Below are 13,206 nucleotides of genomic sequence, written 5' to 3'. Positions count from 1 at the left end.
TATAGACAATCAAATTCTTTCATATAACATTATTAGCCCAGAGTACGAGAAAAAGGCAAGATCTCCTTTGAGCATAAGGAAACATTTTAAAGTTTCTTGGGAAGAAATGAATCATGTATGCAAATCATACACAAAAGGCAAATACTTCAAGTTTTGCAAGGATGTGACAGTCCATAACATGTCCGTTGAAGGTAAGCACCAAACCCAGCAACTGCCATTTTGGTGACTGAAAGGGAAACCTGGGATGTGGTTGTCTTCAACACTGGGAACTTGATCTTGACAGCAGTTCTTTCACCTAAGATATATCCATGCAAGATCCCCAGCTATATAACACAGTGATAGAGGCATCTCATTATTTAAGGCCCTTGCTTTCTTTCAAATTCTATTGGAAAAAGTCACCAAAGTTAACCTTTCTGTCAATCTTCTTTCTTTTCTTTTCTTTTCTTTTTTTCTTTTCTTTTCTTTTTTCTTTCTTTTTCTTTTCTTTTCTTTCTTTTTTTTTTTTTTTTTTTTTTTTGCTTTTAGGAGCAGTATTAAATATTCATAAATATAAAAACTATGTGTAAATACCTTTAATAATATTCTGGTTCTGTCTGTTAAAAAAAACCCACAACCCAAGAACCAATCATCCTTGCCAGACTGCTTGGCCAGCAGTGGAGATAAAAATGTCACTGTTCCAAATGTCTCGCAGCTCAAATGATGCTTCTGACTCCTGGTGGACCAGAATTATTTCAGTACTTTTTGCTGAGTTCTAAGAAGCCATAATAGAGGACAGCAGCCCCCAAAGTGCCTGAGATTCAGAAAGACCAGACTGGCAAGTCATTTCTGGCAACACTGGTTCACAGAAACATCTTCAGATTCTTATGTGGAAAGTACTGTAACGGAAAAAAGAAATTAAGAGATAAACACATTCATCATGATGCAGAATATTTTCCTTACAGTACATAAAGGAAGGTGCTGGGTAATGAATCTGAAATTCTGTTCTATATTGTCCTTTATCCCAGTAATAATGTTTCGGAAAAAGGTGAAGAAATCTGAAGCATATTTTCACTTACACTGAAGTATTTCAAGATGACATGCATTCCTAAATCTGTTAAAACTTTATTGCAGGAAGTACAACCAGTCTTCCTGCAGAATGAATTAGTAAGTTCAAGTATCAAAGAATGAATCAATATTAGAATGATATAAGATGAACAGTGGCTATTTTGAAAATATATTTCTCATTTTGAAAGTTTTTACTTAACAGAAGCAGACCTAATACTTTAAATTGTGGATTTTGAAAGTTTTTACTTAACAGAAGCAGACCTAATACTTTAAATTGTGGATTTATTAGAAAGGTTATGATCTGTCAGAAGAGAAGACATTTTTAACTGAAAATCACAGTAGGGTTTTGGTAAAGATTTATTAATAAATTATTGCTAATTTGATAATAAGAACTACTCAATTACTTTTGAAATCCAGCCATGCCATTCAACCTGCAAAATTCATGCAGTAGAGGGTTCCTTGTTCTAGTTTCAGAGCACATCAGAACAACAATTCTTCATATAAAGTTAACTTCACATGAAATTACATTTGGAAGACTGTAAACTACTCCAAATGCAAGGATTCCTAATATCAAGGCATAGGCAGGTCCCRTTGAAAAGGATACAAAAGTTAATCCTCAGGCCTGTACCCAAGATGGAGAGTTTGATGGCAGAGTTCAGGRATTTGCTATTTCATCTGGAACTTATTACCATTTTGACAGATCACTGGTTGGTTGTGACTAGGACAGTCTGAACACTGATAATACAATATTTACTTGATAAAACTTCAAGAAAACTCCAGTGATTAAGGCCAGCACTTGCTCTAGCCATATGTCCTGGTTTCTGGCAGTAAGGCTCTTCTGGTCAGATATAGGCAGAGCATGAACAGAACCAGTGAGTGTACTCCTAAACTGAGACTTCATGTAGACTAACAACTACAGCAATTGCGATGGAATAATCTCGTAAGGCTTTCCTCTGACATCCTCCACAGAAAATTCCCCTGCTCAAGCAATGCTCCAAATGTCAGCGTTTGAAAAACAGTGAAGTTACATTGAAAGAAGTGCACTATAGTATTAAAAAAAAATGTCAGTATATTGGAAATTTGACTTTATTGTAACAATTTTTAATCGAAGATCTTACAGTAACCATTCAATCAAAGACACTGGTGCTGCAAGAAGAAATGGATCCATTCACCAGTAGTCTTATCATTTCCTTGCCTCTTGTAATAATGATGAGCGGACATAGGATGATGAAACCACCATAAAAACAGCTAAGGTGACCTTCTGGTATTTTAGCAGTAAAGTATCATGTCCGTACTTTCACCAAAAAAAAAAAAAAAAAAAAAAGCAGTGATTTAGATCAGAGTTTTCATAACTTCATTTTTCAGAGTGTCTTTAAACTTTATCAAAATTGAGTTCCAAGTGTTCCTCCAACATACAGTCCCTAGGTGCAAACTATTGGACTGTGAATTAGAAATTATAATTAAAAGGACTTCAATTCTGATTGCACATTGAGATGTATATCCATATATATACATGGGTGGTAAGGCTGGTTAAGTCAGAATGCTTCCTTGCAAAAAGGAAGATTTCATTAGTATGCCAACAAGAAAAAATATTGTGTCTAGAATCTTTTCATGTGTAAGACCAAATCCTGATCATTGGTATAAATACACAAATTCAGAGTTATTCTAAGACTATTAATATTTCTTTCATATAAAAGAATTTATTTCACATAATAATGAGATACTGACAACAGTAAACAAAAAAAAAAAACTATTTAGCATAGGAGAGAGGGTCTCAAACAAAGATCTAGTCTGACTAATTCAGATTACAAATTGGTAAATGGCTTCACTATTTATACCGAGCTAAACCTAGACACCGGGAATGGATAAAATATTGAGCCTTAAATCCTTCTTTAATAATAACATAAGCAAGAAGAATAGTTACTCCTTTTTTAGTTTGTATCACAATGGGTAGAATACAGACAAACCACTTACATTTGAAATTCTGAATGATCTCAGGTCTCATTCTCCAAGACGGTTAAACTCCATGGTTGGATAAGGCATTTATAGTTACTAGGGAACTGCAGAGCAAATCATCTCTCAAAAACATTTTAGGGAAATTCCTATTCTCTGAAAATGTTACCTCAGGGGTTCGATGCTGGAATAGTTCGAGTGAAACTGGTTTATTTATTGGGCATACAGCAGCATCATATGCTTCCCAGTTGCGTTTTTGCTATGGAACAACATTTTGGGTTCCCGACCAAGTCAAATGAGGCACATAAACTTGTTTCTCTCACTAAATATCAAACTAAATACTACCTGATACCCTGTCTATCCTTTTTCTGTTTGCACTATGGTACAGGTAAACTGTATGACTTATTACTGTCATCAGTTTTCAGAAGAACTCCTGAGCATCTTTGCAGAATGAAAGAAGATAAGTTAAAGAGACTGTGTTGAAATGTCTCTTTCTATAGCCAATAATCTCAGTTCAACATCACGACAACTAGCAATGGAACAGTGTTTATAATGTGTGAATCACATGCAATTTCTTTCCTGAATGAAATCAGAAGATACTCATTAGGTATCCTTGTATGCAAAACATGTAATTTAGATGCTCACACTGGAGGAAAACTTTACAGATTGAAAGCATCTGAGAGGCTGAAAACTGTCAGAAATATTTCTGCACCATGAAATGATTGAATGGRATCAAAAAGTATATGAGATACATCCATAGAAAGCTCTCAACACTTGCAGGATAATCTCATCTGTCCTTGAAGAAACATCCAGCCTTCCGAAAATGACAGATTCTTGGAAAGAGTATATTCTGCAAGTATAGAAAGACTGTTTCATTAGGGACATGGACAGCATTAAAAAGCAGACTTTTCATAGCCTAGTTATGAATTATGACAAATCACAGCATACAAAAGCCAACATCAATGATGACTTCTGCACTAAAAAACAGTTTTGCATAAACTCTTACCAATTAAAGATATTTGAAACAAATTCTGAAATTCAGAAAAAAAATTATTATATGACTTGGGTAGAAGCAATCATGACTTGATTACATTTTTAATACCCAGATTATAAATAAAGTCCAAATTATTCTGTAGGGACTTGTTTATGAATGCGAGCACATTTTAGTCATGATCCAGTTTTAAAAAGGGAAAAAAAAACAACAAAACTCCACAAAAACAATCAAAAAACCACACTCCATCCAGATTCAGTTAACTGGAAAACTAGATTTATGAGTAAGTTTTCTACAGAAGTAGAAAAATCTTCAGGTAAGTTTTTTGCATTTGTATCTAATAGTGTCATTTTGTCTTTTGAATATTGGATTAAGCTGAAACAAGCAGTAGAAAATACTCACAAAAAATGATTCCCTGCTACTTCTTTCCCTGCTGCCCTCAAGAAGTATCTCTTTCTAATTTTTTACTAGGTTTAATTTTAGTCCTTAGGATCTAAATAATCTGCATTTTGGGACAGGTCTAACAGGACTCACATTTCCTATGATGCCTCTTTTTTTACTTGAGCTGTAGGTAGGACTTCAATAAGGATGTCAGTTGTTCTGTGGGTGAAGACTCCTGAAGGTTTTGGAAACAGTGCACCTCCAGTGATGATGGCTTTTTGTTTAATCGGTTGTTTCACCATCTAGTTTTGGCAGCTCCCACGTGTTATGAGTAACATGTTCTTCTCAAATTCCATTTGAAATCGTTTTAGGATGCTTCATCGTCAGGCCTTGAAATAAACTTAAACTTCCAGGATGATTTATAGAACAATTTCCCGCGGAAAACGTAACCAGTCTTGTAGAACAGAACACTTAGCTAGGGCTGGTTCAGAGCGCTAATACTTCCATTAAACTACAAGCACCTTGTTAATGATAAGAATTTTTAGTGAACTAGCAACTGTCACTATCATTTACACCTTACTGAATCTTCTGAGATAACAGCCAACATYGTACAGATCTTCAGCGCTGGTCAATGATTAGCAGAATTTTCTTTTAGTCTTTTTTTTTTTTAAAAAAAAAAATCCTTAACAGCAATAGTGCAAATCAAGGAACAGACTTTACTGCATCTTCATTTGTTTGACAGTAGTACAAACCTTGCAAAGGCTGTCTGTAGAAGATTAAACCCACACAGGATCTTTAAATAAAAGTTTGAGAAATAAATAATGAAATAAGGAAAAAAAATCAAAGTACTGTAGACAAACATCAGCTCATACAAGGTTGAAGTCTGGATCATGGTGCCAAAATTAATGTCTGCTGTATGTATTGAGTGTGAATTACAGTATGCCAGCTTTAAAAAGTCCAAATTGAGCTTATGTAGCAAGTGCTTCAAAAAAGTATTACACATTGTTATAGAAATCTTTCCTTCAAAGGTTTTCCATAAACAAGGTAAAGAAGATTACTCCTTAGTAATTTTATTTTATTTTATTAATAACGAGATTTTATAGTTGTATAGTTCCTATTATAAAAATTAACAGTGTTTGTCACAAGTCAGGTAAGCACTGTTCCCATGTTACAGAGTAAAAAGAGGACAAATGCTATATGGCTTAGCAGAGATCACCTGCTGAAGCAATGGTAATCAGGGATAAAACCAAAGTGCCTTGTATCCTAAGCTTCCTACCTATTCTAATGAGTTGAAGTAGCAGCTTTTGGTGGAATAAAAGGCTAAAGAAAATGATGAGAAAACTTTTATGGCCAATAAAAGTCAGATGAGGTCTGTAAATTAGTCAATATTTTCAAAAGGATCAGATACTAGGTGCCAATGTGGCATCCTAGAATAAGATGTTCAGAAATTTTGATTGTCCCTAGCTTCAGGACAACAAGACAAATTCTCTGAAAACTAGAACTGCCCAGTGTGTTGATTGCTCATTGGCAATCGTTCTCAAAAACATCCGCTGCTTTTGTTCCTTGGTGTCTACCTTTCAGACCTGCCAAACATTTGAAGGCATAGGCATTCTTGAAATAAAACTCTGGAGTGCACCCAGATGGGTACAAAAAGTGGAGATAAACAAAATCAAATGAAATTATAGCTGTATCTGGACATTAAGCAGTTGGTATTTTTATTCTGTATTTGCTGAAGATTTTCAAAAGGACAGTTTTATCGCTATGAAAACATGCTTTCATATCTCTTTAGAATATTAAGATAGTTCAGGCACAAGTTTATCGCTGGCATATAGGGTTGTTGATCCACTTTTAGGACACTTCCTGTGGTTTGCACGTTCTGCATTATTTTACACAGTAAAACTACACTGCCTATCTTGAATATGGCTGTATCCAGCTTATGATTATCACTTAGGAGGACCATTACAGCTAAAGACTTACAAGAGGTAAGAGAATCAAGAATCAGTAGCTSTAAATGGAGTGGAGATAAATTTAGGTTAAAAGGAAACATTGTTTCATTAAATGAATAGTTAGTATGTTTGAGACTGCTATTATATAATTGAAATCAATCAACAAGCAACCAGATTTTATGTTAGGAAAATGGAGGCAATACTTACATAAAATTGCTCTATCTTGTACTTCAGCATTATAAATACATGTATATATGTGTGTGTGTATATATATATATATATACACACATACACACACACACACGTATGTATATATATGAGCCACTTTGCACTTGTAGATGCAACTTTAATACAATGATTTCTAATGGCAGTTTGTGAAAAAAAAAAAAAAAAAAAAAAAAGGATTTTGTTATAACTTTAAAACTCAGTTTGAGCAAAGGACTGTATACATTTGCCCTGCTCTGCAAACAAGACAGGGTCCTGAGTTCCATGTACTGGAAAAGAAGCTAAAAGGCTGGAGTACTGGTTGTATCTACTCTCCAACTTAGCCTGGTGTACTCTGTCAAAGGAACAGCAGTGATTCCAATGGCTACCATGGCAAATATTCCTCTCTGCAGCTTTCTCAGAAAATAATTGGATTACACAGTATCCTCAGCTTGCAGTTCTCAGTCAGCAGTCTGTGCGCTTCTGCAGCACAGCAGTGAAGTCAGTCATAGCACAGGCAACCTCTGAAACTACAGCTTCTGCTGAGTCTTCTGGCCTGTCCTCAATTCTTCACATTTGATCTGAGCTCTCTACATGATTTGCAGGCACAGTGCAGCCTTCACTTGCTTAAACTCTACCTGACCCCAGCAGCTTCTAAATGGAGAATGATATAAAGAAAGTATTCTTAATGTAGAAATATATGTAAATGAAAAATTAGAGTACCTACTCAGCAGAGTTTCTTCGTAATGACAAAATGTATCTTGTTCTGAAAGAGTTTCAGCTAATACACTTGACTGCTCAAGGAATTCCTGATATGCTTCCAATGTATAAAATACATTCACATTTACTTTAGAGCATCTACTCTTGAGTTGATTCTTTGTCAATGAGACACTTCAGCTGATGCTTCCCAGGGTTCACAGGGACCAGATCCCCACACTTTATTAGCAGAATCATTTTGTTACAATATGTTTTTCCTCAGAGATTTCATTTATTGAAGAAATAACATCAACTTATCCTGTGTTCTGCAGGACCCTTAAAAGCTGTAAATCACCATTAGCGTTAAGATTATGATTACAAATCTTGATCTATCTTAATTCTACCTTAATTTAAGCCTTATTTCCTATGGAAATAAAATTTATTCAATCACTCTGAGTTTTTTAATTGCCCTTCCCAGTAACTTCTGAACGGTTTGGCAGAATAGAACATCATTTGACAGAAAGATAATTAAGTTTCTACATTTCATGCAAACAGACAGCCGTGTAAAAAAGGAAAAAAAAAAAACTTATAAATGTTCCATCTGATAGAAAGCCTGCGAAGTATTTCCACACTTCATTAAGACACCAGAAAATCTACACAGATAAGACAGGACTAGCACTCTAACTGCAGCAAAAACTTGAATCAGAATTCCTCCTTAGATTTCAGCCAACTAATCAAGAGATAAATGTTTACAGTAATTAGCATCTACCGTTTCCAACACACCCCCTGAAAAAAATGTTATACTCTATAACTGCTCGCAGTCCTGATAATTCATAGATCATTCATCTTCCCAGATGTTAGAAATTGTCTGATATTATCGATTATCATTAGACAAACAGTGACACTACCAACTTTACAACTACGTATATGAACAAAGACTGGGAGAAAAMCCCCCAACATTTTCAAGTTAGCAAAAAGCATTTACTATTAGATATAGACGACCTACACTACAGAGTTCAGCAAGTTTGGAGAGAAATGAGACCAAGGTTTTAGCTTCAGCCTGTTCTGCCAGTGGACTCTGGATCCAAATGTGAACTCYCAGCCTGGGACTATCTTACTTTCTTGGGTGGTTTAGCATAATTTCTTAAAGGGATCTATCCTCGTATTACTTAACTAACAGTCTTAAGTTTTTGTCGAATTTTATTAACGTATAAAAATGAAAATCTTTGTCATTTTCAAAAGGTCCTTTTAAATATGAAACAAGCAAGAAAAATTCTACATTAAAATAACTGGGTTTTGTCTAGAGAGCATTAGGAAGAAACTCATCAATAAAAGAAATCAGTTATCAAAAAGAATAATCCAGATTAACTGCCAATCTGAGAAAAATTACAGTAATTAATTATTTTAATTGATTTTCTCCTGCCAGCATGAACTATACTGCTGAAATGGCCTCTAGCTTTCACCCTCTCAGGGCAAATGATCAATGTGCTTCCATGTATATTTGTAATATATAAGTAACATTTTATGCAAAATTAGATAATCCATATAACCTTGCCAACAAAGGTATACTTACTACATTAGATATTTTCCATTACAGGAGGAAAAAATGGAATTTAAACTAGCTATGACACTGAACAACTGAAATCTTGGGGAAAAAAAAAATTCCGACGCATAGGACAGGTCCCTTGTCAGATAGCACAGATCCTCACTAAAGGTTTGAAAACAATAAAATTTTGAGCTCCTAGTAGATGAAAACATTTTCCTAAAGAAATTATACACATTGCAGAGAACATCAGAAGTCATATAGTTCAGTCTTCAAATTAGGAGAGAACTGGAATACATTCTAGAAAAGTAAACTGAGTTAGGATAAGAAATCATCCTCTGTCTCTCTGAGATAAGCACTTTACATACTTAGGTCAGCTGTTTCTTACATTACACTATACAGCGGATATCCTGAAACAGTACCCCAAAATATGCAAAAAGAGAATCTTTTAAAGATAATTCTAATACCTGAGAAAGTCTGGTGCTTTAGAAATCATGTTTTCAAAATCTGCAAATCCTAGTTTCCCATCACCATCCATATCAGCTTCTTCTATTACCTTCTCACAAACTAATGTGATTTCTTCTGCTGTTAGCTCTTCTCGGGTCAGCTTATTGAGGGTTTTTTCCAGGTCTGATTTACAAATGAAGTTATCTGTGTTAAAATCTAAATAGTAAAACAACCAATGAAAACATCACCAACAACTCAGATGCATTTACTTCAAACACGAAAGTGTACAAAAGAGTCGTTAACAAGCCCCCTTAACTTTTAGCCTTATTCACTGAAATCTTAGGGAAAATAGTAACATTGTCTGCACTTTATATAGTTTGCTTTTCCACAGCAGGATGTAAGCAAAGCATAGAGCTAACTTTAGAGAATTTCTAATTTTAACCAAAGATAGAGCATTCTCTCTCAAGTTCAAAATGCTTAGTCAATATATGCATTCTCTAGAAGCACTTAGCATTGAATTTTTCTAGCAAATTATATTATTAACATTTTAATATTTGCTTAGATTTCACAAGATAGGAACAGCTTAATAAAAAGCCTAAGAAATATGGAAAGCACTAGACAAGACACTTTTTTTTTTAGAGGTAGTATTAACAAACTCCTGCCTTTGTATTAAAAAATTAAAAAGAAACTGAAGGCATTTAGTGCTTTGTCAGATTGAGCTTTTGTTTTCAATGAAGCTAAAACTCCCAGACTCTTTAGGCTGCAGGGGAAGGAGAAAAAAAATAATATCTGCTCAGAATACATGAATCGCATCTCTAGTAGTACTATGGATTCGCTATGAATATGTATCATTCATTTTTTCCTTTTGTCTATATTTGCAGAAGCAACCTCAAAAACTACGTTTAACATGAAAGCGCTTTGATCACATTCTTCATAGTATAAAGCAGGCTAAAAATTAAACCAGTATCTTGTGGACTGGATCAGAATGAAGAGTTCAGTTCTTAAAGTAAGAAGGGCTCTTACTTGATTTTCTTTAAAAACAAAGCTGAGCACGTAACAAAAATTCTTCTTATACTGAATTTAACATAAATCAATAGAGCCATTTTGTTTCTGCCTCCTAATACTTTACCATAGATCTTGAAGGCATAGATTGCTTTAAGCTCTCTGGGAGCCATTTCACTGAGAACAGAGAACATGTCCACAAAATCATTGAAGCTGAGGCTCCCTTCTCCATCTTCTGAAAAAGATTCAACAATCCTTTCCCTGAAAGGATTCTCCTGTGAAAAACAGAATTAAAAAAATTATTTGATTTTTTTTAAAGTATTCGGAACATTAGTAAAACTGCCAACTCCCTGATCATAACTAAGAGTATTTAATTCCCTGGATGGCTCTCTGAACACAGCCTTTTGAAGGAAACTTTTTTCCCCTCTCCAAAATGCATCAGAAATACTAAATTTGCAAGCTCTGGCACAAAGTGTGAGTAGAACACACTGCAGTACAGTACCACTACTAGCTCAGTTCTTCTCAGCTTCATTGTTATTATTCTCTCTAAACTGGTGGTTGCCTCATTTCTGTTGTGTGGAACATCTGCTCCATTAACATTAGGTTAAAGTTACAAAGAACACGAAGATCATTTGCACGTAAATGACATAAATGGTCCCTGACAGGCTATCAGACTGACACAGTTAGGAGGATTAGGATATATTCTTCTGTATTTTCTTATGAAATATATCAATGTCTGTCATGTCCTACACACACCACTGTTTGCCAAATAATTTCTCTGAAAATATCAACCATAACACCATTTTATGGCATCTCTTTACTGCAAATAAAGCTGTAAGATTGACTCCAGTTTCAGAGCTTCCTTCTCTAGTTACTTGTGAAACATTATGCTCTGTTTGCCAATAGATAGTTTTGACCCATATAAACAAGAGAAACATCATTTCATTAAATGACAATTAAATCTTGGTATCCAAATTACTAGCAAGGTTGCCATGCTGATCACCTTCTCTGGCTTTCATTGCATGGCAAACATCGAAAACTCTACTCTTAAGGCACAAGTGCATTAATTTTCTTCTTCATCACAGCATGATCTTTTGCTTAAACAAAAATTACTATACATGTTGCTTTTATCTGGTTTTAAAGATATGAGCAGAGGCTGAACAAGGTGACTTGATCTCTGCTATTGATTGATCTGTTTGATCTCCATCTGTAGTTCTTTCTACTGTTCCTTGATAGAACATTAGTAGAAGCAGGAGAGTTCCTCTTGCCACACAAAGACATGATGCCAAGGAAGCAGACAGCTATAAAGTTATAAAAAAACAACATAATAAAGATCATAAGAACATAGGGCACGCACACAAAACCACTGGCATTCATGAAGGACATAGAATCACATTCCAGTAGAGTCTTGTAGAAGGCTTTTTCATCTTCTCTGTTGTGCTTCAGCATCCATCCTCTGGTTCAACTGACTATAACTCCCAGCGTTTTAAGCAAAATCTCTTCTCCACAGGAGATGATCTGGAGATTCTATTCTAGCACCCTACAAATCCTTGATGACAAGGCCACTCTGGATAAGACAGTTTTCTAAACCCACAAATGAACAGCTGACGAAAAAGCTGCTTTACTGCTTTGGAGTCCAAGACAAACATTTCTATCATAATTTTTTCCCTGTAGCTATATACAATAACAATGAATTTGAAGCTGCCTCTGTCAACCTAGCAAAATCAATTCTATTCAATTGAGTATGAATAACACACACAAACATCATTCAGACAGTGAGTAGAATCTCACCAAACATATCTACAAACCTCATCTGAAGCCAAGAACACAGATTAGGATGAACTCCCATAACTGCAATCAGTTTGGTAGCTGCACATCATCTTGGTTATTTTTAATATGCAGTGATTTACTTAGCCTTATGCTGTGAAAACTTGAATTTCAATCATATATCCATTTCAGTTCAGTTCTATTTTTACTGAAGATTTAATAAACTAAGTAACAGGTTTTTTTAATACCACCCGATTATATTAAATAAAGTTTWAAATAAGATTTCCTAAAATAGCTGTACTTGAGAGGTAAATGGCCAGAAAATGTTATTTTCAGTTAATCTGAACTTTCCTGACAATTGATACATAGTACATATCTGTTATTTGTAGAACACAGTATTTTCTGTATACTCCTGCAGGCTAAAAGTACAAGCAGCATGTACAAAGCAGAGCAACATGAACAGACTTTTTATATGTATATAAATATATAAAATACAATGTATGTATGTATGTATAGTATCCTTCACCTTAAAGGAACATAAAGTACCTTACAAGAGTCAGGCCACTTACCACTAATACGCAGCTGCCTCTGAAGTGAAATTTAACAACTGCTTAACAGTGTGCAGCAGCTTACAAGAACTGAAGATAAAGATACCCAACTGAAATCACAGGGGGAACTTGGAAGCATAATTGACCTCGTCACCCACATGGAAGTAACATTAAAGATGCATTTTGCTATAACCTGAAATAATAAAAACTTTGATATAGTTCTGAACTACTGAAAACTTCAAAGCAAAGGTACAAGTGAAAAAGGTAATGAACATGAGCAAACATGGACTGAGACTCTTTAAGGGTATTTTAAATAAAAATCTTGTGCCTAAGATCTCTGACTCATATTAAATAGTAGAATTCAACTGATTTACTGTGGTTGAGGATATAGCCTGGTAGAACTTGAATTCAAGGCAGATCCAGATTTTGTAATCCAAGTTCCTCTACAGAATTTCAGCTAAATTCCAGCATAAAAAAGACAGTTCAACTCCCTAGTAATATGATGGTCTTTGTGCTATGTTGAACATATGCCCATTGGTCATATGCCGTCTACTAAGTGGTCAGACAGGAGACTTTCAGCCTCAGTAAGCTGAAAGCCACATAAGTAGGCTCCTACTGTCTCCTTCATGTGGCAGTTGCATATTACAGGAGCATAGTGCACCACACCATTTTCAGCTCATTTTA

At 34.9% G+C, this 13,206-nt stretch overlaps 1 protein-coding gene across 1 annotated transcript in view; it reads right to left on the bottom strand.

Moving 5' to 3' along the window:
- Nucleotides 1–531: 531 nt before the first annotated feature.
- Nucleotides 532–13,206, bottom strand: part of CIB2 (calcium and integrin binding family member 2) — a 49,441-nt gene continuing 36,766 nt past the window's right edge. The window contains exons 4-6 of the mRNA XM_085303693.1: nt 10,335–10,482; nt 9,226–9,421; nt 532–875 (exon numbers count right to left, since the gene is read on the bottom strand). Of these exons, the coding sequence (XP_085159819.1) occupies nt 854–875; nt 9,226–9,421; nt 10,335–10,482 (366 nt within the window). The 3' untranslated portion in view covers nt 532–853. The remainder of the gene's footprint in view (nt 876–9,225; nt 9,422–10,334; nt 10,483–13,206) is intronic.

The sequence above is a fragment of the Rhea americana genome, unplaced genomic scaffold, assembly GCF_003343005.1.
Source record: "Rhea americana isolate MKP2758 unplaced genomic scaffold, rheAme1 scaffold_2, whole genome shotgun sequence".
Lineage (NCBI taxonomy): Eukaryota > Metazoa > Chordata > Aves > Rheiformes > Rheidae > Rhea > Rhea americana.
The sequence above is the reverse complement of the archived record's forward strand: the minus strand, read 5'-3'. Positions and strand labels throughout refer to the sequence as shown.